The following is a 25550-nucleotide window of genomic DNA, read 5'->3' as shown; positions in this document are numbered from 1 at the left end:
ATCAAATATGTTTAATTGTTAGGGAATCAGAGACCTCAGAAACACTATTTGGAAAAAGTGGCTGTGAAAATATAGAAAAACTGTGTGACCGTTGTATGACATCACCTCAGTACTTTGTAGGGATTACTGTTGTGGTACTGAAGCAATAATGTTTTTTATTATCACATCTTGATAAGAATTATTAACGTTAGGTGACATTTTACTTTCTTTAAAAGAAAGTTTCATGTTAATGTTTAACTATACTTTATTGTATAAAATATAGTATATAGTTATGTAAATATAATTATATATAGTAGATAACATTAGTCAACAACTTTTAATAATTTACAAAACCAAGTAAAGTAAACCAAGGTTTACCCTATTGACTCCAGGCAGCATCTTTAATAATTTATAATGATTATCATCAGATCATTAGTTAAGTAACCCACAGTGTTATTGATTTTGACTAAAAGTTTTCAGTTAATCATTTCAAGTGGCTGGTTGAGATAGTGTTCATAAAGACAGCTTAAGTGAATGGACACAAGTCTAGATGCTGGCCATGACCATGATTTTTTTAATTTTTTTAATAATATGACTGATTTGGCTCTACAGTTCTGTGAGTGTTTGCAAGGACATAATGTGATGTGATTCAAACCTCATGTTGTACAGATATTGCAGTTTAACAGGATCTTTCTCTGAGGTTTCAGGATGATGTGCTTCCAAGTATGGAATGGATGGTTAAGAAATTATTTCTTCTAAGAATCTATCTAACTTATCTAATTTATAATCTTTTCTTTCAAGAAAAACAGATAATAAAGAATGACTAATAGTTACTGAAAAAGGAAAAAATATATTGCAGCATAATGGTTAGTGTCATTTGTTAGTGTGTTTGAACACGTTCAAATCTCAAGGAAACTGTCAGATTATTTAACTTTATGGCATTTCAAAGTCTAAATTGTTTGTACATTTTATGTTCAAAACATTTAATTATTTTCTATCCACAAGGTTTGTAAGTGTTTCATGTTAAAAAGAAATACACAAAACACGCACACAAAAACACACTTAATGACAGTTGCAATTTACCTGCCATCACCGCAAGTCATGACAGCTAGCAACGAGTCAATGTCAACAGCCCAACAGCTCTAACAATCTTTTTAAGAATTGTAAAAGTCATCCTTTTTATTCACATAACTACTTTAACCCTGTGGGTAACTGTCTAAAATGGTAAATAAAAATTCGGCATTTCCAATATTTTGATTGCATTAAGAATTTTAGCTTAATGCACTAAACAAATAAAAACCTTATGTCAGTTTTAACCATTTCCCTTCTGTTAATGGTGTTAGGATGAAAAAAGCGCCATTAATGTGAGAATTAAGCTTTGAGATCAAAGTACATTTAGTGAATCTGTGTCATCCTGAGAACATTAGATATTCTGGTTTTAGTGGATCTATTCAGCTCCAGCTAACGCTTGTAGATAGCATAGAGATGAATGAGCTTATGGATAAATGGCTGAACATTTGTGTTTGACTTGGTTCTTTGAACTCTTTGTGTGTTTGAAAAACACAGAAGAAGAAAGAACTCAAGAAAAAAAGAAACAGAGCATTTGACACAGAAACACACTGTGAATGTGTTTGGTGTGTGTGTGTGTGTGTGTGTGTGTGTGTGTGTGTGTGTGTGTGTGTGTGTGTGTGTGTGTGTGTGAGAGAGAGAAAAAGGTGAGAAAAAACTAGTTTGTGTTTTTCATCACTTCAGGGAATCAGCTTCAGAGAGTTTGCCTCACTCTGCTTCTGGCACTGCATTTATTTAAGAAAATGATCAAAAGTAGCTTTGTCACAGTGAAACAACATTGATAAACCACTATCAATATTACTGTTGTATCACAGTGACATACTGTGTTCTTTTTCTACTAAGAATTACTTCATCTATGCTTTATTTGAAGAGTTACTTATGCATTCGCAATGAAGCCCAGACATATAAGATTTGAGTTTTTAAGCACAAAGGGTAAGCCAATAACCCTCCTAAACATCAACCCCTCTGAACATCAAATCATCACAGAAAAGAAGATGTTCAGATGAATCGCATAAGTCATTCCTATAGTTATGTGGTCTAACAGCGAGAAGAGAGAAGCATGCTGCTAGGCAGGTTAGGCTACACAATTAGCCAGCTGGCAGTCAAATATTAACAGGGCATGCAGGTTAGAATCAGAGGGAAAGGTCAAGAATCAGCAGATTATCCCTGAACGCTGTTGAGGTGTTCCACATGACTCTGTTGGCTTCAATGTGTCTCCAGGAATATCCAGTAAAAGCTGGACAAAGGGAGATGAGGGTGACATTCATGACAAAGTCAAAATTGAACTACACTTCCACACCTGAGGAGACAGTCGTACCTGGAAGAAAAAATTTACCATGGTGTCTAGAGACCCACATTTGTGACACACGGCGTAATGCGTATTTTAATGCTTCTATTTTTTCGGGCCTAAATGTATAAAACCCTCCACAGAAGCCTCCGAACCGATGTATTTCTACAGAAAACAGAGAAATACATCAAGTAAACGCAGCTAAAATAACTAACGTAGCTTCGTCTTCTTCAGTGCTATTACTGAACACAGCCTACAGTATTTTCACTGCTGTGTTCATTCAACTTTTAAAACCACATTTTATCATCAAACACATGAAAACAGAACAATATCTTTCAGTTCTAGTAAGACTTTTTTTATGGTGTGTTGAAACCTATCCTGTGTGTTTTGCTGTAGACTTACAAGGCAAGCTGTTTTAACATTAAATCGCACCACACTCCTAAATGTATTTACATTTTAGATATTCATAACAACATTTCTCTTAGTCAAAGCTCGTCAAAACTAAATGTAGATATCCCAAATGAAAAAGCATTCCAAATATTCATAAATAATTCTGAATATGCAAAAATAAATGACTGGTAAAAAAGTCAGATAATTGTAATTTGTAAGATGACTAGTCAAAATTTTATTTCAAATATACATTTAGTATTTATTATTAGAAATACTGCAACAGCAGATGTCCATAAATGCATGGTGGATATCTGTTGACTAATTTTTTTAGTATGTATTTCTGAAAATAAAATCTCAACCAGTAACATTTGCATTGTAGATATAGGATTCCCCAATATTAAGATATTGGATATTGCCGTTATCCATAACATTCTTGACATATGAAATTACATTGTGAATAGCTAAAACTGAAGGCCCAATACAAATGAATAGCAAAATTACGTAATTTTTCGAAGAAAGAATGATTTACGGTTTTGAATAGGAAGACATACGTCATGGATATCGAAATAATTGCGGTTATGATGGCGTCATTTATATAAACAAATACAATTCTGAATAGGAAAAACTGAGTTAAAGATATCTGTAACAAATATCCAGTCTATTAATTTAATGTTAAAGTCATTGCCCCCACTCACCCCGTACTCCTCTCTGTGCCATATGTAAACAAAACGCGTGCGAGAGTGAGCACGTGCTCAAACGGCATGGCATGGACACAAATATGTGACACGCGAGAACTACCCTGACGTCGCGCCTCTCGTCCAGACATTCCGTTTTTAATTTTACCCCTTGGTATAATCCACACCAAAAAAACAAAAAAAAAAAACCCATAAACAATAAAAAAACTTTAAACCTTCTCGAAGCAATCATGGAGTTGTAGTAGTATTTTGCTTGTTCCTGTTGCAAAATGACTAAATACACAACAGCTGCAAAAGGACCGATAGTAAAGTGGTTAGGACAAAAACTTCAAAACTAATTCTATAACGATAAAAAACACAAAAAAAAGGATTAAAGGACAGATCAGATGAGGTTTGCAAATTAGCGTCTTCACAGCAACAGATGGCTGTCAGGTGAGAAGGATTAAATGGATTATCAGGCTACACTTTCATTTATGCCACACTTACACACACATCATGGCACAATATACAACATGTACTGCACCACAGATAAACCATATTATATTTAAATTATAGTGTTCAATGCAGTAAACAGAAGCAGCAGCTTTGGTTATAAAGAGAGGAAGCATCACTGACAAATGCACGTGTCCTCTATCAGGTGAGGAGGATTACACAGTGTGGCCATGCTGCTCTGGTCAGTGGTCTAATCCAATTAGAGCAGAGCTGCTAAAAGTAATGGGATTGTTCGTAAGATGACTGTACAGGTCTACTTCCCCATGACTGTGCATTTGACTCAGTGCTACAAGCAGTTAGCGCTTTTTTTTAATAGTCAGGAAGCTGTAACGCTGAAGTACCACTACTGATACCATTACAATTGAGTCAAGTGTGATTGCTTTGGATCTAAACGTGTGGAAAAATAAATGTGGTGTGAGACGCAAACACAGAATTAAAAGCAGCCTGGTGTCCAAGGAGCAAAAGCAGAGGTTTTTGGGCTGTTTGTTCATCTGATGGGATCAACAGGGAGGAATGTGAAAAGCAAAAATCCAAGAGAATAACAACGTAAAGCAGGACTAAACATGCTAAAAAATATATAATAACCTAATAACTTATGTTTTATTATTGATTGCTGTTGCTTGGTTGTTGTTGCTTGGTAACATTACAAGAAATTTAGTCTGACATAATACTCAGCTTTCAAAGTTTTTTGGATAAATCTGTACCGAGTACCAGACACAATATTGTTTAAAACACTTAGCTGTAACACTGCCAAAATGATCACTAAATTAAAAAAAAAAAAAGTTGAGGAAAAAAAATGCCCAAAGAGGGCACAAGGGTTAAAATAAGGCATGGATTACTTGTCATCATTCAGATCAGTCCAGTATCCTTCTGACTCGTCTTGTGCTTTTGTTTGTGCCTGTTTGATACTGTTTCCATAGAGATGAAAGGGGGGGGAGGGGGGGGGAGGGGGGGGGGGGGGGAGAAGAGACATTTGTTTGTATACAGACACATAAGAAAAAACTCATAACTCTGTGTCAGAAACAGTGCAATACATAAAAAAGTCATATCTGAAATATTTCTTCGCCACAAGTGGCAGAAAGCTTCACCTACCACGGTGATATACTTTATGTAAAAAACAATAAAAACAGAAAATGATGTCACGGTCACTGTTAAAAACAACCTTCATCTGGGTCTGCTCAGACAATTCTGGAACCCTCTCACAATGGGTTTTAATGGGGGATTGGGTGGCACTGTTTGTGCTTTTGGCTAAATCCTTTGAAAACCATAAGCCCCATCGAAATGAAAAGCACATTTTCCGAAAGCTGACGATGTTCTCTACCGTTTTATTGTAACCTTTGTCTGTGAAAGCTGAAAACTGATAATGCAGAAGAGAAAAACCGAGGAAAAAAGTTTAAGAGCAGAAGTGAGAGTGCGTGATGTCATCACCATTACGCTGGAGGAGAGCAGAAATTTCCAAAAACTGCATAAGCAAAAAAACTGCAATTATTCCAAAACTGTAAAAGATATTAACAAGTGAAAAACAAGGCTGATAGTTGAAAGTCTTGTAATTTGCTGTAAGTTTGAATGGTCTCTCTAGGCTAAAGTATGCCCGACTAGGTAAAGCTGAAAGAGGACAAAGCTGAAAAGTAGCTGAAAAATCTCTATTCATTTGAATGAGAAAAAATTGCTGAAAATTTTAAAAAGTATAAAAGATATTAAAAAGCTAAATACTGAGCTGAGCACACATGTCCTTGATAAGATAAACGTTTTGAAGTAGTGAGCACTGAACACGGAAATCATAATAATAAATATTAAGATAACAGGTACTGTGAATGCTGGAAGCAGTACTTTGAAAAGTTTAATAAACACAAATATACTGTAAATGTTGGAAATGACTAGATACAAAATCTGATTGAAAATTCTGACAGTAATATTTTAGTCTTTTTATTTGATGTCATGAAATTACTTTAACCTACTTTTACAAAGTATGTAGTGCAACTTCTACTCTTTATAATTTTCAGAATTCCAATAGCTTTCTAAATATAAACCTTTTCCTGTCCTGTTTTGTAACTAGCGACACTGTATCACTGTTTCTTGTACTAAGTTACTTTCTGTCCCTACTTATTAACTGTGGCATCACTTTCCAAAACAGCTGCTAAACAACAAAGAGTCATCTGTAGTTGTCATGTTGGTGGAAAACAGAGTGAAAATGTTGGCCGGAGTCAGACTTGAACTGCAGCAGACTCGAAAACAAAAGAGAGCCTCATTCTCAAAGACTAGTTTATCAAAAGAATACACAATAATATCAGCGTATAAAACATAGTAAACAGAGAAATTACAAACAATATTAAAATATACTTTCTTTTTTATGTACTATTTTTTAAAAGTAGCCCCTAATAAACTGCAGTCCTTTCTGTATTTTCCACACTCACACACTCATTTTTCCACAGCATGTTCCGTTCACTAAGTCCTCTCCATGTTTGTTATTGTGTCTACTGATCTGAGTACACTGTAAAAATACAATACTACCAAATCAAAATACAACCAAATCCAAACAATTTGCAAAATTCATGGCACAACAGTATTATAAAATGTTAAACTGGTGTGAAAACACCGGCTAAATTGACACCACAGGGCTCAGTGTTGACTTAACCAACAGCATAACAACATGAGATGAAGAAGTCTGCTCACAGCAAACAGGTCTCTAGTGCAAGTTCATTAATGCAGATACAGCACATTAATCTCGCCAAAGGAGATTTCCCTCATTTCTCATGTCAGCTGAAAGTCATGGAGTCGGACCGCCAGCGTGAGTTCTGTCAGGATGGCTTCAACTTGCGAGCCTCATTACCCTGCGCAGACACACTTGTCACATCACAAGCACTGGACATTGCAGCCAACAGTTGGTCAGTTAGATGGGGACAAATGGAGAACGTGTGATGTAAGTTATACATCCATGCTGACTTGAAGGTGTACTGCACTTTGTTACAGTTTTTAATAGAAATCTATGGCTCAATTGTCACATGGGGCTGAATTTTGTTGGAAAGTTCTCCAAATTTTTCTACTTATATTCCTTTTTTCCCCCTTTTTTCCTCTGTTGCCTCCATTTTCCCCTTGTTAATTTTATTCATTCACTGGGTGATTCCTCCTCCGCATTAGTCTGGGCTTTTCTACTTTTCTCTACGTATTGCAGGTGGGTTTGACAATGTCAGCAAAACTCACATATGCCAGAATTTCTCTTACACGGTCAAAAGGTTTTTGAAACATGGTGACACCACTCGATCAGGACTCTAATTTCCAAAGAGTCTGTAATGATCTGTGTGATTCCTAAAATACACGAGTTAAACTTTTGTGGGTTCAGGCTGTGTCTTAGGTTTGTTAGTGTCTCTTACACAACAATCAGCTTTGTATATTTATTTATTATTTAATTATATATTTATTCATTTCTTTAATATCATCTCACACTAGTCATATGTGTCCACATGTTAGGATCTACCTCTTATAGGTCCATTTATCCTCAATGCCGTTCAATCCATTTTGTTTACCGATTCTTCTCTGTGTCCCTCTTTCCTTCAGGGTTGGGATTATGAAAGGAAAGCAGAAAATGATGGAGTGAAGGAAATAAAAATCTCAGAGAGTTGTCTGAAAAGTGAGGGATCCAATTCCTTCTTGCTTCCTACTTTTGACTCTCCTCCCATCCATCTGTCCTTTTCTTGTCTGTCCAATCATCATTCTGCTGCATACATACAAAAAATGGCCACACAGGTGTTACGCAGCTTTTGACTTGATTTGAAAGGGCAGAAGATTTATAACTGGATGACAGAGGGAAAACAATAAGAGCAGCTTTGTCAGAATATAAAGCCCATCCTCTATCTTCTCATTGCATCCTCTCTCCTCATTCAGTGTCACCTCTCCTCCTTTTTCATACCCTGCCATCTGTGCTATTTACACACAAACTGGTCCACCAGTGTCGTGCAGCGTTTGCACTTGACGTAGCAACACCAGTGAAACTTGCAGTGGCAACGCTCGTGTTTGTAGGTCTTGAACTGGTCGTATCCTCTGCCGCAGCACATCAGCTCACAGCCGTCCATGCCCTCCGAGGTTTTGTTGCAGAAGCGGCCTTGTGTGCCCAGTGAACCTGTGGTCTCATTACGAAGGCAGTAGTCTGGGCTGGGGTCAATGTAGACCAGGTCGTCTGCTGTCGGGGTGTTGAAACGCTTGTCTACCAGCTCCAGCTTTCCCTGGATGAGATGAAGAGGTAGTTGGTGGAATCTTTAAAATAATTTTTTATTCATTTATGTTCAACTTACTTATACCTCTGTTGTGAGTTAAGTAAATACCTTGCGTCCAATGCGCATAGCAGCAGCACTGTCGTACTTCTCCTTTAGGAACTCTCCAACACGTCTAAAGTCAGCCAACTGCAACCAACACGTCTTCAGGCTACAGGAACCTGAGACTCCGTGACACTTACAGGCCACATTTGCCAGGTTATAAACTGCCTGTCGGAATAAGAAACAGACACAGATTAGGTTGGACAGATGTGTAGCCTTGCTTGCTTTCTTTATCTCATTTACCTCTGGCTGACAAGTCTGAAACTTCAATCTTGTGCTGCAGATCTAAATTTTCTGCTACATTGCTACCATCTAGTGGAACACATCTGTAGTCACTTCCTTCCTTCAACTGTGTAGCAAACTAAACATGTGCTCAAGTAACACTCACTGACCAAATCAAAGTAAATCTAGATTCTGCATTAACTCATAAGCTGAGCACTCATCCATGCATGCTGCATATTACGAGAAACATTTCCCTTCAAAACTGCTTTCCACAGCGTAAAAAAAAAATTCTGTCACCACTGTGCTTTGGTGCAGAACCCTCTTCTGTTAAAATATCCAGTGGAACCGATAAACAAAAATGAAAATGCAAAGCAAAGAAAGAAAAATTGCTCCTTGTGTGCTGCTATACAATCCTGCTCCACCAAACTAAAACAAACAGCTGACTCAGAATAGAAAGGCTGTCAACCAGGGGAAACGTGGCTCTGTTGTAAACATTCCCACATAATTCATATAGAGGGAGTCCGTACTCATCTGAAAGACCAATATGTGTCAGAGAAGTGAAACAACCTGAAGTAGTTTGTGGAGGGAGTGGCTTTCAGTCAAACTGTGCTGTAACCAAAATGTCTCATCTTCTTCCTTCTTTCATGACACTAAGCTGCACATTTCTCTCATCACAGGAGCACTGGGGTAATGTCTAAAAATATAAATGTACTCTACACTGTCTGTTCTGAATTGTTCAAAATCCTGCTGTAACTTCCTAAATAAACACCCTGACCGTTTCTCTGGGACATCTTATCACCAAATAGTCATCATTTTAGCCAAACTGCCCCATTCTCTTTATTTTGATAGTTGCTTTTCAATATGTGCTGCAAAAGGTTTTGACATGGTCTGGGACGTTATGAAACACTTTGTACATGTGGTTATGTTAAAAGAAAAAAAAAGGGAAAAAAAAAAGAACAGGAAACACAAGATTTATTGTCCTGGAAGCAGTGAACTTTAGAGGGAGCCCTTGACCAGGTCAGTTAGACAGCATTCAATCAGTCACACAACACACACACCCCTCCTCCCCCCTCCTCAAACACATGGATTACATTCACGTACTCTATCACTAATAATGCACAGTAGTGTGTTCTGCTTCTGAACTAGTACAGATATATCCACTCACTGCTGTTGTATCTAAATCAGATTTTTCTGACTTGATTTCCCCTTACACACAAAAAACCCATCACTCCATCTTCTCAGGTTGCCTGATCTCAATTACCTCCTCACCTCTGTTAACCCCCTGCACCCCAAACACCACCCCTTTCCCCCTCTCCTCTACTTTACTACCCAGCAGGCATAGCACTCGGCACCCTCCAATCCTGTGATTTGACCCCCATGACCCCCCTTAGACAGACACTGATAGCAGGATACAAAAGACATTTTGTAAAACACTGAAATCCTGTTTTTAAAAGTTTATGGCTCCATTTTACAAAAACTACTATGTAAACAACTATGAATATCTAAAGTATTTAGTTTTATCTGTCTATTGTTAACAGTGAGTGATGCATTTATGGGACAATGCCAATACGTTTTTTTAAAGTTAGAATTACTGCCATAAATTTATCATCAGGGCGGAACTCCTCATAGTTTACGGCTCCCTGCTGTTTTACGAGCCTTTGGGTTCACTTAGATCCCCCACTGTGGGGTTTATGAGATGTTTGGAGAAACAGTAAAAGGGAAATTGGAAATGCAACTTTTTCCAGCTATATATTCCCAATGATATCGGGTATCAGCCTAAATTAGATGGAATCAGGTTTTCAGCTGGTGTATTGTTGAAAGGTTTCTGCAAATGCACATTGTACTTTTATTATTTGGAACTAAAGTTTTACTTTCTGGTGATAGTTAATATCTTACCTCCACTGATGTTATTTAGCTCATGTACATTACTTGTTTCATTACTTTTAGACACATTCCTTTTATCAACGGTGCTATAGAAACACTTCTTTAATATAATTAGATGTCACAAGCTGCCAAGTAACTTCATGCTGTCATATGTGTGTGTCCTGCATCATACTGAGCTATTTGGTAGGTTATGCCTGCTGGGCGCAGTGACACTGGACCTCGTGAACACACAGACAGAAACACACACACGCTCAGTCATCCATGGTGGAGACACGGTCTCTGTTAGGCACAATAGGTTGTGCTTAGACAGGGTTAGGGGGTTAGGACTGCGTGCGTGTGTGTGTGTGTGTGTGTGTGTGTGTGTGTGTGTGTGTGTGTGTGTGTGTTGAGGCAGTGGAGCAATGGGGCAGAAATGGAGAAAATAGCCTGTCTTTTGTGATGACGGGAAAAGCAACGAAGAAGAAGCAAAGATAATGTAGCTAAGAATAGGGACATATTTTAATGTCTGATCTCCTTTTCAGTATATGAACAAATCTGTTAATTTAAAGAATTCGTCACATTCCTCACTTTGCTCCTCCTCAAATGCAGAGGCCAGTGAGCATCTGTGTCTGCATTTACTTTGGACTAAAGCTCATGTCAGTTCTTGTAAAAGTTCTTGTTTTTTTTACTTGAACTGAATGAAATATCCCACCCAAAATACATTATTATGTAGAGTTTCCATGTAATTAATTATGAGCTGAAAGATCTTATTTCTAATTCAAAATAGTAACTATTATTATATAATAATAATAACTATAATAATATAATATAATAATAACTATTATTGTAGCTTTTTATGCCATTAATTTGAAGAGGAGCATATAGAGGGACAGGAAACCATGGCAGAGAGAGCGGTGTGAAATGCAATGAAGATCCAACAGCTGGAAATCAAACTGTAGATGTTTCAGTAATGGTGCTTTCTCCTTAACTACTCCGCTACCAGACACCTACTGAAATTACATTTGTGAATGTTTGCACATTGCTTGGCTGGTCAGTGTGCAGGTCTAAGACAGTTTTATGACAATGAATGTTTGCCTCCAACTAAAGTGGACATTAGTGCTTAAAGTATATAATTCAAGTGCTTTTCACTAGATCCACAAATGTATTTCTCCTTGTAATTAAAAAGAAAAATTATTAATTTACTCACAAATTTGCAGTTATCTTGTATGAAAAGCAGAGGATGCTCAAATTTTTTTTAGTTCATGAATTTACATCTACAGTAGTTGTTTTGGTGTCTATGTGACAAGCACTAACCTATTTGATTTGTTTGAAACAGAGACAGTAGACCAGGTGGTTACGTTCAAGTGTGTGTGTGTGTGTGTGTGTGTGTGTGTGTGTGTGTGTCTTTGAAAATCGGGGGAGTGTGACGGAGGTCCAACCCCTGCGTCTCCGTCTCTAGACACTTGCACACACACAAACACACATGCAAAGACACATACAGACGACTGTGCTGTCCACAGAAATCAAATGAAGTTAAGCATACACAAACATACTAACACACACACACATCACCTCTATAAAAGCCCTGTGGGTTGCCTTGTTCAACCAAGCAAGACAAATCCCGCTTATGACAAACTAGCGTGTCCATGAAAGAAAAAGGAGGGAAAGAGGGATGAAGCAAAGGAGAGAAACGGCCTTCCTCTCTCTCAGTCTCCCCCCTTTTCATCTCTCTCTTATCCTCTCTTCCGTTTCAATGAACAGACAACAATGAAAGCAAAAGCTCAAACAGGAGAGAGGAGGAACGTTATTCAAAAAGTGTGCATATTACACAACCATGTGCATGTGTGTTAATACAATGCTGTGGCTGTAGATCTTCCTCTCATACACTTTCCTACAGCCCCAATGGGACCCTCAACAGAAACACAACCTCTCCAGACCTTCACCTTTGACCTCTGAAACACATGCATGCACAAAAACCAGGCTCACTGTCTCTCACACAAATCAAATGGAGCTGAGCTGTGGGCACACACACACACACACACACAAACACACACACACACACAGTGTCTCTGTCTTGTAAACAACTTAAGCAAATTTCTAGCTAAAGATAAACACCTCCTGGTCCAATGGGTACTGGAATGAACAAGTGGAACTTTTACAAGTGTGCATTTGTATTTGTGTGTGTGTGTGTGTGTGTGTGTGTGTGTGTGTGTGTGTGTGTGTGTGTGTGTGTGTGCGCGCGTGTGTAACTCAGTCAAAAGGTAAAAGGCTTCTTTTATTGCATTTCTTTAATGCTTTCCCCACCTTAAAGAATTTCCAAACAAGCTCCTGTGTCAGGTTTAGAGCTACTAACTGTCTGTGTATGGTACAAGGAACGAAAATCTCAGAGTGTCTGAGGATGCTAGTAGTTTGTAGACAATTCATCTATCAACTATCAATTTATCTCTTCATTGATCATTCTATTTTTTTGTTGTGTTCTGTGTTTTCTTGTACAATTTCTGCAAACTTATTTGTGTGTCACCAGTGGAATGTTCACTGACCTTGCAACCTAGCCAGGCTCCAAGGGCATTAGCAGTTGTACCATTTGGAACGTCCTAATAAATAACCAACAGTTGCAAACACACACTCACAAAAATAAGTGCAGGTCAGGCCATCAGGGGCTAACTACATGCACACACATGCCTTACAGACACACACACAGTACTTCGGGGTTATGGATCTTCCTTTGCTAAAGTTTTAACTTACAGAGTTCTACTTTTACAATTAGTGTTCCAAAAGTTTTTCAAAGACAAGTAATGTCTGTGTGGCCTTCCATACCTGTCTTCCTGCTTCATTATTCTGCAGGTTCATGAGTGTTCGGGCATGTTCAGGTGACCCACGTGGGTAATTCTTCTCCCTCTCCCTGGCGTCCACAAACTCCCGGGCAAAGCGGTAGCCGTAATGCACGTTGTCGCCACAGCCACCCCACAGCCAATCACGTGGCAGATCACGGGGTCGGGCGGCTCGGCTGCAGCCACAGGTGGAGAGCTCACCCTCTCGGCAAGCCCTGCTGATGGCGTTGACCACACCAGCTGCACTGATGGCGTAAGTGAAGGCCGTTTCCCTGGAACCTGAAGGAAAAAAATTAAAAATTGAAGTGAAGGGCAGGTTTAAGCTGTGGATTCTCGCACTTTAGTCTGCATTTTGTCACAATGGCTATCACTCACATTTATTAATGGCTTTTTAAGTGTGTGTGCACGCGCACATTCACTGACATGAAACATGGCTAGCTCAGGTTAACACTACCAGTTCCTGCCTTAAAAAAATGTTCTGTAGAGTATCCAGAGTAAAAGGGAGACATTTTTGGGAAGGCTGCTGTTAAATGTTAATTTTCCAGTCAGTCAGCACAATTAATAAAATAGTTTGCTCTGAATTTGGGTAAAAACAGAAATCTCAAAGTTGGCTTTCTCACAATGCCGACAAATTAAACCAAAACATCTACATGGGTAGATAAACCTAAAGACAAGTGAGAAATGAAGTGTCTTTTAGTAATTTGAAGGAACTGGCCCTTTAAGCTGGGCTGAACTCAGTGGGAAAACTTTATCTTCAAAGACATAAACTATAAACTAATGTGAGTCACTATGTGCAACCACTGCAGTGCAGATACATGGTATCAGCAGTACATCTAATATTTCAGGCACAATTCACCACCCTCCATTAATCTCTTTACCCATATTTATGTCATATTTATCTCTAAATAGCACATTAAAGGCACATTCAGACTACCGTTACATGGGAGCAGAGGATTCACCTAACAAGTCCATATTAATGATTTTGTGTGGAATACACAACACAACCTGCATATCTGCATTAATACACAAACCATTTCAACACCCGAGGAAGTTTAAAAAAAAGAAAGAAGACAAAGACCTCGTCCTGACACGTAGGAGGCAAAGTGCTGTGAAACTAAACAATATACATATGAACAGTAATGGTCCTAACAGTGCTTCTGGCTCAGGCTGTGTTTACAGAGATCACAGTGAAGTTTTATTACTTCTAATTGTAGCGTTTAGCATTTTATATGATCTCTTGTCTTTACTTAAAATATTTTTACAACCTGATCTAATCTCTATTGAAAAACTGCCACAACATTTACTCATTCATGAATGCCTGCAAGACCTAAGTTTAGTGATTTATCCTTGAAGAATCTTGTGTAAGGCAATGAATTGTGACATAATACAGACTTTATACTTATCTACCAACTTCCATTCGATATTTTGAGTTGATGATTAAATATCAAAAGTCACATATAAATTATTTTTAAAATTTGTTTCATTCAGTGTGCTTTATTATGATTTTATTTTTATTTAGTACAACTGTGTCCCTACATATTATCAGTGCAGTAAAGCAGCAACAGCTGCTTATTTTATAATCAATTGTAACTTTCAGGTCAGGTGCTGTGCCCTGATATATTTTGCAAACAGTATCGCTATGAAGCACAATACAGTGCAGGGCTTGTGCAACGTGGAATCAACACCCGTCAGCAAGAATGAGAGACAGACAAACAGGTATGCATGCAAAGCTGAGGCGTGTGAGCTCTTCATTTAAGTTTTAGGAGCAGTGACCCAGTCGCGATGTCCGTACATATTATGCAGCAGAGAGAGGCTGAGAGGCCGAGTGGTTTATGAGCCAAGACATCAAATAACAGGTCCGGATCTGCCGGCTCTGTGTCAGCTCATCGGTGCATTTCAAAAGAAGAGCCGCAGGACAATGGAGCGGCTAACACCTCCATATAACCTGGAGATAGACTTACTGTCAACAGAGAGACAGGCAGATAGAGACGGAGACAGAGAGAGAGAGCCGCAAACACCTCGTCTGACTGGCCGCAGCGGATGTGACACTTACTTGTTGATGAGAGGTTTCCCACATCGCCTGCTGGGAATTAGGCAGACTAGAAACTGATCCAGGGTCTGAGCTGCCACTAGACACTTACAAACACGACTATAAATACACACTTCAATACTCTGTAGCTGCCTGAGCATCTAGTTTTCTACGCTTCTTGACGCCGAGTTTTCTGCTTCCTGTCAAGTTTAATCGACTAAATTGTACCTCTAACTGCGCTTGCGTGAAGTGCGAACGGCAGTTGTTGCAGGAGACGCTTCTGTGCAAATTCCTTCTCAAAACAAAGGGACCCTTTTCTTTATTTTTTCTTTATTTCTAAAGTGTTACAAATATCACTATTAATATAACTATTAAAACGACATTCTAACAATTTACAGACACCTCCTCCTCCTACCATATGTGAAGAATTTCACATTCTTCACATATGGACTATACATTATATGCTACTATAGATATAAAAACATTGATTCTTCTTCGTGTCTTAGGTGTCTGCCCCATGAATATGCCAGTGCACAAACAAACAACAGCCAGTTCACTTATTCAGCAAGGTGAAATGATCTGATTCTTCTTTGCTACATTTATTTCTGTACAAACCCACGGTACTCTGATGTATTCCATTTAAGGCTTAAGAATAATATGTAGTATTATTTCAGCCTGTCATTAGACTGAACTCCAATGACCTCTTCTGTTAGGTGAAACATTCAACACTCCCATCTGCATGACCTGTACAAACACTGTGTGTTTTCATTGAGCCTTATATTACACTAATAATGAATAAACAATGGCCCTTTCAAAATAAGACTATTAATTGGTGCATTAGTGCCATAGAATTTCAGCTGTATGGTGAAACTGCAAGTGCTGTTAACTGTGTCCCCAAGTTGTTCTGTCATTGCTCATTTTGTTTAAAAATTAAATCAATAATGTTGTAGTGGCAGCGCAGACATCTTTTCTCATTTTTATACTACTTTCTGACTTGATTCAGGGGCACACATGTCCCAAATGTCAAATGCAGTACCTCCTGGCAGTTTCATGCTTGATAAAATAACTTTTATTTTGCAGGTGTCTTGGCTTTATTTACATCCAAAACATGGAATCAAACAAAGAATCATAGGCGGCGGAAATTGTTTCTTAAAACCCAAACATGGTTTGAAAGTAGCCATCACCCTCAAATTAACTGGTGTCCTTCAAAACAGGAAGAAAAACATGACAACTGCACTGCACTGCCCACCAATCTTTTATTCTGATCAGACAGCTCACCTATTTGCATGACCCGTCCAAAGACAGATGTGTTGTCCACTGTGCTGCAGTTCCATCTCCTCTGTCTGAACTGGTACTGGCACTCTTTGATGCCTGTCTTGGCTCCATCTCCAATGTAGCTCATGTGGTCCTGGTACAGCTGGCACAGCTTCCTCTGGCCCTGCACATTGAACAGCAGCAGCAGAGTAGAGATTAGTAGAGATTAGTTGGGTGATAGTTTGATCCATTAGTGCTTCCTGTGGAGAAACCCTTCTGTTATTTGAGCAGCTCCTCAGAGAAATTAGAGAAGAAGGTCTGGTACTGATCAGGTCTCTTTCATTTGTGTTGATGTTGTAAAGCCAAAACATGGAAAACAACTATTCTAACATTTAGCAAATAGGAGCCTAACTGAATTCAAGTTAGGAAATGGTTTCAACATCTAAACCTTTACACCCATTACAACAAGTCTAACGAAGACAATTTTCCCACAGATACTAACTTACCTGAGAGAGTCCAGACAGCTGACTGCAGAGAGGCTGAGCTCCAATGATGTACATCTCTGGCCGCTGGATCGGGGTCAGAGCTAGTGACCTGAGAGACAGAGGCCATATAAATCCTCATTTTAAACTAATAAAGGGAATCTGTTAAGCTCAAAGAGAAGCGGTGCAGACGGAGCTTCTGTGATGTACAGCTACATGTCGGCGATGCAGAGGACAAAGTTCAGAGGTACAGTAGATTTTATTACTCCAACTGGCTTTTAAAATGTGTTTACCTCCCCCGGTGAGCATCTCTGCAGCTACCATCGTCAGCTTTTCCATTTCCTCATATAATTGTTTAGAATTATATTTTGAATCATATCTGACCCTAAACTTAGAGAATATTTGACAAATCTGAATGTTATGATTCAAGGTCATGTAAAGACTGGTGAGCCGATTTGTGCTACAGAGGTACTGTAGTAAATCTCGGTGACATTTATGAAATTATAACACCATCTGGACAAGAGGGGTGTTATCTTTACATTGCTTCGGAAAGTCAAACCATAGTTTAATGTCCCTTAAACTTATGTCCCATTTTGAATTAACTATAGTCGGAATCTCAACTCAACTAAAGGTGCACACACTCTTCAGTAACATGAAATGAATAGCACACTGTTGCATTTTGTAAGTCAAGAACAAGTGTGGCTAATTAAAAGCCCTATAGGCACAGCAGCAGGCCGCCTTGCAGTGCCATTTGGGGCTTGGCCAGGGTAAATATTGTGACAGAGCCTTCACATTTGTTCCATTCTCAGTTAGTGCTCTACCACAGGACCACAACACAAACCTACCCCCCAAATCACACACACAAACACAGACGCAAGAAGCAACAAAAAGTCTATAGCTCACATTTCCCCATTTGTCATCTTATCAACTGACTTTGAGGCAAATGTGAAAATCTAAACATAAGTGCTGTGTAAACTCACAAATATGGACAGTTAATGGTGTCAGTGTTTTAAAAATGAATTCGAATTCCAATGCAAAGACTTACTGTTCAAATCCATAAATATAACAGAGCAACCACCATTTTTCAAGATGCTCTCACTGACCAAACGGAGGTCGTAGTTCACCCACGTTGTGTTTGTCATCAAACCGCTGAACATCTCTATAAATCGATGCACCACCAGTGATTATTCGATTACTCACCACCATGAGTTGGCATCAACCAACAGCATTTGGGAGCTGCAGGCGAGGAAAGATGCTGCCAGCAGCAGATGTCGAACGACACCAGTTCGCCTTTTTCGGACAGGCCTGTTGTCCATGGTCCGCCGCGTCACCGCCTCGCAGCCGGTGTTTGGGAGAGGGCTCGGCTGTTGAGACATTGGCAGAAAATGAAGAGCTGACCTATTCAGATTCGAGTGTGTCCTGTGATTTGCCCACAGTTTCTTAGAATCCACTTGTCTCTCAGGCTGCCCTTTCTTTCTTTGGTCTCTAAATCTAGTCCACACAAACCGACACTAAAAGTGCTGAAAATGTCATTAAAAAAGAGCGAGGTTTGTATTGTCCAGGTAGTCAAAATTTGAAAGAGCGTAGATCTGAAGTTACATCAGCGTGTTTCTAGAAAGGTAAGACGCTATTTGTAAGAATGTCCAGTTCACTAAAGCTCCAATTCCAAGACGTGCGTCAAAAAGTTTATAATCAGCTGAGTTTTGCGCAAAGTGCGATGCAATTTATCTTTTCTCCTGTGTGTACGACACAAATAAGGCTACAAGTTGGCCAGTGAGATTCCGTTGTTGTCTGTGAGAAGAAAATATTCTCAAGGGGATTAAAACGCACATCGAGCCGCAAAGCGACTGTTCCTTTCCCTTCCTGTCCCCTCACGGCCACTGCTCATCTCTCTCCCTCACTCCCTGCTATACACTCCTCCTCTTCTCACCCCCACTTCAGAACACCCCCTGCTCCCTCCCTCCCTTCCTTGCAGCCATACGTTGTGCACGCGTGTCTGTGTGCTCGCACGTCAAGAAATGGGAATTCGTTTAGCGCTGTGATGAAACTACAAACACCTGTATTGTCGATATCTTTGTGTTTTAAAATATTACAGCTACCACTTGCATCTCTGTTATCAGTAGATTTCCATCCACGGATGATGTCTTTTAGACATACATTCGAGGAAGCGCATAAGTCGAAGACAGACAGAGTTACAAAATAACCGATAAGAGGTGGAATTTTCAAACCCTAAAAAATAAATAAATAAATCACGTGCGCCAAATACCTTTTATTAACTGAACTGAGTAATTTCTTTGAATACAATTTATGTGCTTCCAATTTGCTTAATCCTGTCGTCTTTGGTCTGCGGTAATAAAAAGAAACAAAACACGCACACACAGACACTACTTTTACGCACGGACACGCGCAAACGCACACAAATGGGCAGGAGTCCTGAAAAGTCCCGGAGTAAAGAAAAGGCGTGTTAATGGGAGAGGCCCACAATTCATAACCAGGCCAAAGACAAACTGCGGCTGGGTCTGTGGGCAGTGAACCTGCAGAGGAATCGGCTCTTTGATCTGACTCAATGCTTCCCAAAAGAATGCGTCCACAATCAAAGATGGACGAAGTGGAGATTAGACCGGGCCTCCCTAAAATCTAGAGAAACGGGTTTCCAAAATTTTTAAAACATAAAACACAAAAGATTATCAGATTTAGTGTAGCCTTAAGGTCGCACCTAAGGTCGCCAAACCTACTAAACATTACAGCAGTTTACATATGGTCGCATGATCAAAGTGACAGGTTAATATAACCGTCCGCACTATTTCGAAGATTACGCAGGTCTATATGTTTTGTGTTGAATCTAACTATTGAAAAACTAGTGAAAACCTATTTGGTTTCATTTGTCCATATTTTGCGCAACAACCAGCAGTGTTTTTTAGCTGGTTTCATTTAAAGATCAGCAGATCAGTTTACACATTTCCCCACTGACAAAAGCTGTTCAAAGACGCTCATGTAAGTGTATCTTACTGTTTATTACATTTTCAGGTTTCTCGCCAACATGGAGGTATTTTGTGTTTTGAACCCTCTATAAATTTCCAGACCTTATCTGCTGTGTGTCACACCGGAGAGCAGAGAGTCGGATGTCACTCGTCTCTGCATAACAATAGACCCGCAGCAATGTAGAACAGAGGCCACACACCTTTCATCTCCCGGGGGCCCTAAACTTCCCCACCACACACACACACAGTTCTCTAAAGGATCTGACTGGCTGTTGCTTACAATAAACATTTGATTGATATTCTGCCGTGTTCTGTGGGAGTGGGCAAGTGTTGAGTCAAAGTCAGGTTGAGGGAGTGAATAAACAATAAAACAATGCGATTTTAGGAAACAGAAACGCAATTATAATATGTAACAACAGTAAAACTGGCCAGACCTTAAGCATGAGAATGACATAAATTATTTCCTGTCTGCTTTTGCCATCTTGGTAAAGCTTTAGTATCAGCTTTAGAATTAGTTTAGTATCACGTAAACACAGAGGATGATTTCTCCCAACAGCCACCTGGTGTCACCCCCTGCTTTAAGATAAGACCCACTCATTTTATATTTATATTTTGATTTTTACCCAAAGTCCTGTCTTATGATTATTGGAGTAATAGGTTGCATATGACGTTTCAGTTTGTTCGCATAAATATTCAGCCACAAACCTCCATGTTATTCTTTATGGCTGAAACATAATTAAATTGGGAATTTTTAGATGACTAGTGTGTGATTTTCATATAATGTTTGTGTGTAAGGATTAAAATGAAGTTCTGTGAGTGCTCTTGCAGCCTTCTTTCATTAATGACAGCATGAATTACCTGAAGTGTCAGTCTAATTTACAGGGCCTGCTGTGGCTCAGCAAGACACATGCAAAAATAGGAGGATGGTGGATGATCTTACTTCTTCTTTTTAACATTGCTTCTCCTTGACTTTACTAGCCCTAGTTTCAAATACTAACAGGCAGACTGGATCACAGTAAAAAATACAAATGTGGCAAACGGAATTGTTGTGGTTCATATTTCAATTCACTCCCTGAGCCCCCTGCACTGCATGTCTAGAGGGTGTTGTTGTTTATATGTTGTAAATAGTAAAAAGGTATTTTGGGCAAATGCCTGATTTCGTGTGGTTTGGGGATATTTAATTAAAATGTACTCCTCTTTAGTTGACAAAAAGAGGAAAAAAGCCAAACCTACACAGTTAATCATGCACAATATCTTTCGATCCTTGTAGCTTGCATCACACTGGTCTATCCAAGTATGACAAACCTGACTTGTCCTGTATTGTAGCAGCTCAACTATCCAACATAATGCAGAGATGGGACACAGGAACGACTCGGAGCAATTACAGACCCATCCACAGCTGCTCTGTTATTAGATGTTATACCGCCATCTACCGGTGCACTGTCTTCCGGGGTCTGCAATAATGCATGTATATGGGTGCAGAAATTCTAGTAGTAAAATGTAAATGTGACTCTTACATTTAAAGAATATAGTGGTTTTTATATATTCATAAGCTGTAGGACTCCCACGAACACTGTTGCTATTGTTTACATTTATAAATAAAATAAATATTAAAAAAATTATATTTTCTCACCCTGTAGTTTTTGCTTATTAAAACACACCAACTGTTTTGTTATTTATGGGCTTAAGAGAAACTGGCCAATTCTTACTCTGGGACATAAAGCTTCAACAATACTGCAGTGAAGCAGGCAAACAGCTTGTTTCATTCAGTAGCAGCAAAGCATTTTACTTGTGATGTGTGTGTTGAGACACAAGGAGGAGCAGTTCAGCCACAGTACACACTGCAGCCAAATGAAAGGGAGTAAAATAATGGCAGGGAGGGGCAAGGCCATGGAGACAAAACTTGGACCAAGTGAGATAAAGGGAAAAAAGAGTTAGAAGGGAAACAGAGAGAGGGAAAGAGAGAGGGGGTGTCCAAGTAATAGATACAGAGAGAGAGGGAGAGGACTTGTCCCCGGAGGATATGAGCAATAGCCATGCAACAGGGAGCAATGCCTGAGAAAGTTGGCGGCTCCTCTCTGGCTTAACAGCAGCCTTTTTATTGCCCTCAGTGCCAGTCTAGAGCGAGAGAATCAGCCAGCTCTCTCCTGCAGGGAAACCAGCTGCGGCCGGCTCATGAAATCGAAGCTGATTCTCTGAAAGCTGCTCATGCCATAATGCTAAATATGAATTTTTAGACATGACTGCAATTTATTATTGGATCAACTTGTAGTATGAAAAAAGAAATGAGAGGATACAAGTGACAATCGAGATATCGGAAAAGAAATTCAGTTTAGGCAGTAAAGGCATCTGAGTTTGATCGGATCTGGTCTGCTTATGGCAGAAAGCATGCAAATGGTTTCCCGATTCATGGACTCCTTTCTCTAAACCTTCAGTGGACTGGAAAGCAAAGACACATTCAGGTCTTTTACTGAGGACAAAATAGTAGTAACAACTACAAGAACCAAAAAAACTGTATTACAAGTAAAAGCCATAATACCAGTAAAAGGTACTTTCAGAATTAAAAAATGAACATAAATGTAGGAACTCAAGGTTTTGCTCAAGGACACTTTAGCAGAGCAACAATCTACAAACTATTTCCACACATAATGCACATAATATATTCCCAGAACACATTTTAACTACATATGATGGTTAAGAATGCTTCCTATTCTTTATATTTATTGTTTGGTTTACCTATACCTTTTGTGAGATCATTTTATACAATGTTCATTTTCTCCCTCTCCTATCTGCTGCATCCAGTACATCAGCGTGCTGCTGCTTTTCTTTTGAAAAAGTATAGAAAAACAGACATGAGAATATGTCCACCCACTCTGTGCAGACACATGGACATATTTGTTGGAACCAAAGTGCTCCAAACTACAAATGCAACCACAGAAAACCCATGGGATGATGAAACTACCTGCTCTACTTACAGAAGACATGTCTGGCTCTCAGTCTGTTCCTCTTCCAAACACACACATGCACACACGCACACGCACATATGCAGTAACTAATAATTGCATCTGTCTGCAGGGAAATTTCCTGCTTATATTGTCATCACACACACCTCTGGGGGAAATGCATTGGGACTTGAAGGCAGCTGACAGGGGCTTTGGAGGGACCATTGGCCTTTCATCTGTCTCTTTGTTTTTTTTTTCAGTTTACATGTGTGGTTGTGTGTACAGTGGCGTCCTTTTATTCTGTTTTTCGCCCAACATCATTCCTTCCTTCCTCACACATTCCACTGTCCTACTTTTTCTTTTCGTGCCTCCTTTCTTCGTCACGCTTGCTCTACCGTCTCCCCTCCTTTACTCTCTCCATCTCTCGCTCCCCGATTCTGTCCATCTCCTCCCTCCATCCATCCTTCTGTCAGCTGGCAGAAGATGAGTCATGCCTCTAGCTGGGAGGCTAAACCTCTCTCACTCTCTCTAAATATATCTTCTCAATACTTCTCCTCCCTGGTCTTTCTATATCTCTTTCTCCTTCCTTCTCTCTTCACACTTCTGTCTTCTCTGTACCACCATCTGTTTCACTACATCTCACTGCTTTGTTCGGTTGTTCCACTACGAAGCTTGTTCCTCCTTCCTCTCTCTTTTTCTCTCATGCTTTTGTTTCTCTACGTCAGTGTAAAAGTCAGATTGATCAGCCATTTATCTATCCATCCTTCTTTATTTTTCTCTCCTCTTTCTGTCTCTCGCACTGCACATCAAAAGCTGTTCTCATGCGCCTTTGTCTTAAAGCTGTGATGACGTGATACACACTCTCTCTTTTTATCCTTCCCAATTATTACATGTACAGTTACGTGATATGTTTATTTGCTGATATGCTTATCTTCACTTGGTAAATAAAAACATGGCCACATTCTATATTTATATTTCTATATAATTGTTCAGGTTTAGTCTGTTTGGTATAGCTACAGTATATATTTATTTTTCTTATCTTATGTTAGCTGACACTTGAAAATCTGCAGTTCTACAAGTCTCAGTGTAATGAAGACGATGCTGCTACCATCATCTGTTGCACTATTACACATATCATCTCATGGTTTTTTAGTGTTAGAGTTTACCATCTTGTTTTTAGCTAAATGCATCAAGTAAAAATGCTTAAACATTGTTCCATATGTGTTTAACCACCTTACGTTTTTTTTGGATCCAGCTCATCTGGTTGAATAATACCGTGTCTGGAGTCTAATGAATGAGCCTAGACAGGCCCTGCTTGGCACCTTGATGGAAATGGCACAACTAAGAAAGCTGTGACTAGCCCTGGCTGGCATTGGACTGGAACCCTGGGGGAGGCTGAATCCTGGATCAGGAACTGCAGGGAGAAACCATTAAGGCTAGGCCAGAACCCTGATTCCCTCTGGTGTGCTGAAGCTCTGTGGGTCAAACTACACTGGTCTCCTGATCCTGTCCCTAGAAAAAGTAACACACGAACACTTGCAACATAGAGGCATACGCACAGGGAGACAAACACACGCACACACACACAAACACACACACACAGACACACACTCTCCCTTATCCTCACTCACACTTAAGTACAGTACTTAAGTTTACAGTAGGCAAACATGTTACTGGAAATCAACTGCTTGACCCTCAGGGTATACAAAATTATTTTCTTTGTGACAGGGAACCACTGAACAAACACCCTTTCTTTATCTCTCTCTCCCTCTCACACACATACACACACGCTCATCAGGGAATGAAGTGGTGCAGGTCTCGGCTGGTCTGGCCTCATTTACTTCCCATTTTTGAATAGATTCATCTAGCCCATAAATCTCCAGGAAGCCTTGTACTGTGTCATGTCAGAAATGTCATACGCACACGCACACGCACACGCACACACACGTCTTTTAGGTGCTCTCACTATTTTTTTGATAAGTTCAGACTTTGAACCAGTGGATGTATGCTAACCTTTTTGACAGAGAACATCCCCTTTTTTTCAACCCATTGTCTATTTACTTCCTCCCTTCCTCATAACATAGTTGATGTCTTTGATGTTGAGTCCAAATTTCTCTTTAATATCTTTATTTATCATATCTCTAATGTGGGAGTATAACCGATGAGTAAAATTCACTGGCAGCACATTTGGTAACTGTTGAGACATCTGTGTCTTGATGCTTTGCTCGCTGTTCATGGACTCTCTTTGACAATATTTCAATTATAATGTCTGTGAATCATTAAAACCCAATAACACTTTTTATAGCTTTACTATTCCACAAAGAAGACATAAAATGTTCTTAATTATTTTTACACACTTTCACAAATCTCGCTATGACACATTTAGTATCTTTCGATATTTCACTAGCATTTTAAATTAAATTATGTGGTCTGACTATTGTTTGGCTGCACAGCGTTAGCTTGCCTCAGCTTGTCACAATCTACTAACCAAATGGTTAGTAAATTAGATTTACATCCACTAGTGTTCAGTCAATTAACATATTTGTGTGTGGATCTGCCGGAAAGTTAAAGTTGAAATCTAAAGTATTTCTGTGTCCACCTCCAACTTAAATCCATTGACACAGAAATAAGCCTTGAATAAGGCTCACACAATAAGACTAAGCAATCCTCGATCCCAACCTTTTATGCTTCTTTCAGACTTGAAAGTGTACAATCTCATGCCTG

General features: G+C 39.3%; 1 protein-coding gene across 3 annotated transcripts in view; it reads right to left on the bottom strand.

The window, feature by feature from the left end:
* Positions 1-5736: 5736 nt before the first annotated feature.
* Positions 5737-25550, bottom strand: part of wnt5b (wingless-type MMTV integration site family, member 5b) — a 68431-nt gene continuing 48617 nt past the window's right edge. For all 3 annotated transcript variants that reach the window (XM_067489547.1, XM_067489548.1, XM_067489549.1), the window contains 6 exons: positions 18104-18267; positions 16928-17015; positions 16446-16605; positions 13125-13417; positions 8232-8390; positions 5737-8132 (listed from right to left, as the gene is read on the bottom strand). In XM_067489547.1, coding sequence (XP_067345648.1) covers positions 7833-8132; positions 8232-8390; positions 13125-13417; positions 16446-16605; positions 16928-17015; positions 18104-18267 — 1164 coding nt within the window. In that variant the 3' untranslated portion in view covers positions 5737-7832. The remainder of the gene's footprint in view (positions 8133-8231; positions 8391-13124; positions 13418-16445; positions 16606-16927; positions 17016-18103; positions 18268-25550) is intronic.

This window comes from Channa argus, chromosome 21 (assembly GCF_033026475.1).
Source record: "Channa argus isolate prfri chromosome 21, Channa argus male v1.0, whole genome shotgun sequence".
Lineage (NCBI taxonomy): Eukaryota > Metazoa > Chordata > Actinopteri > Anabantiformes > Channidae > Channa > Channa argus.
This window is presented reverse-complemented; position numbering and strand designations above follow the sequence as displayed.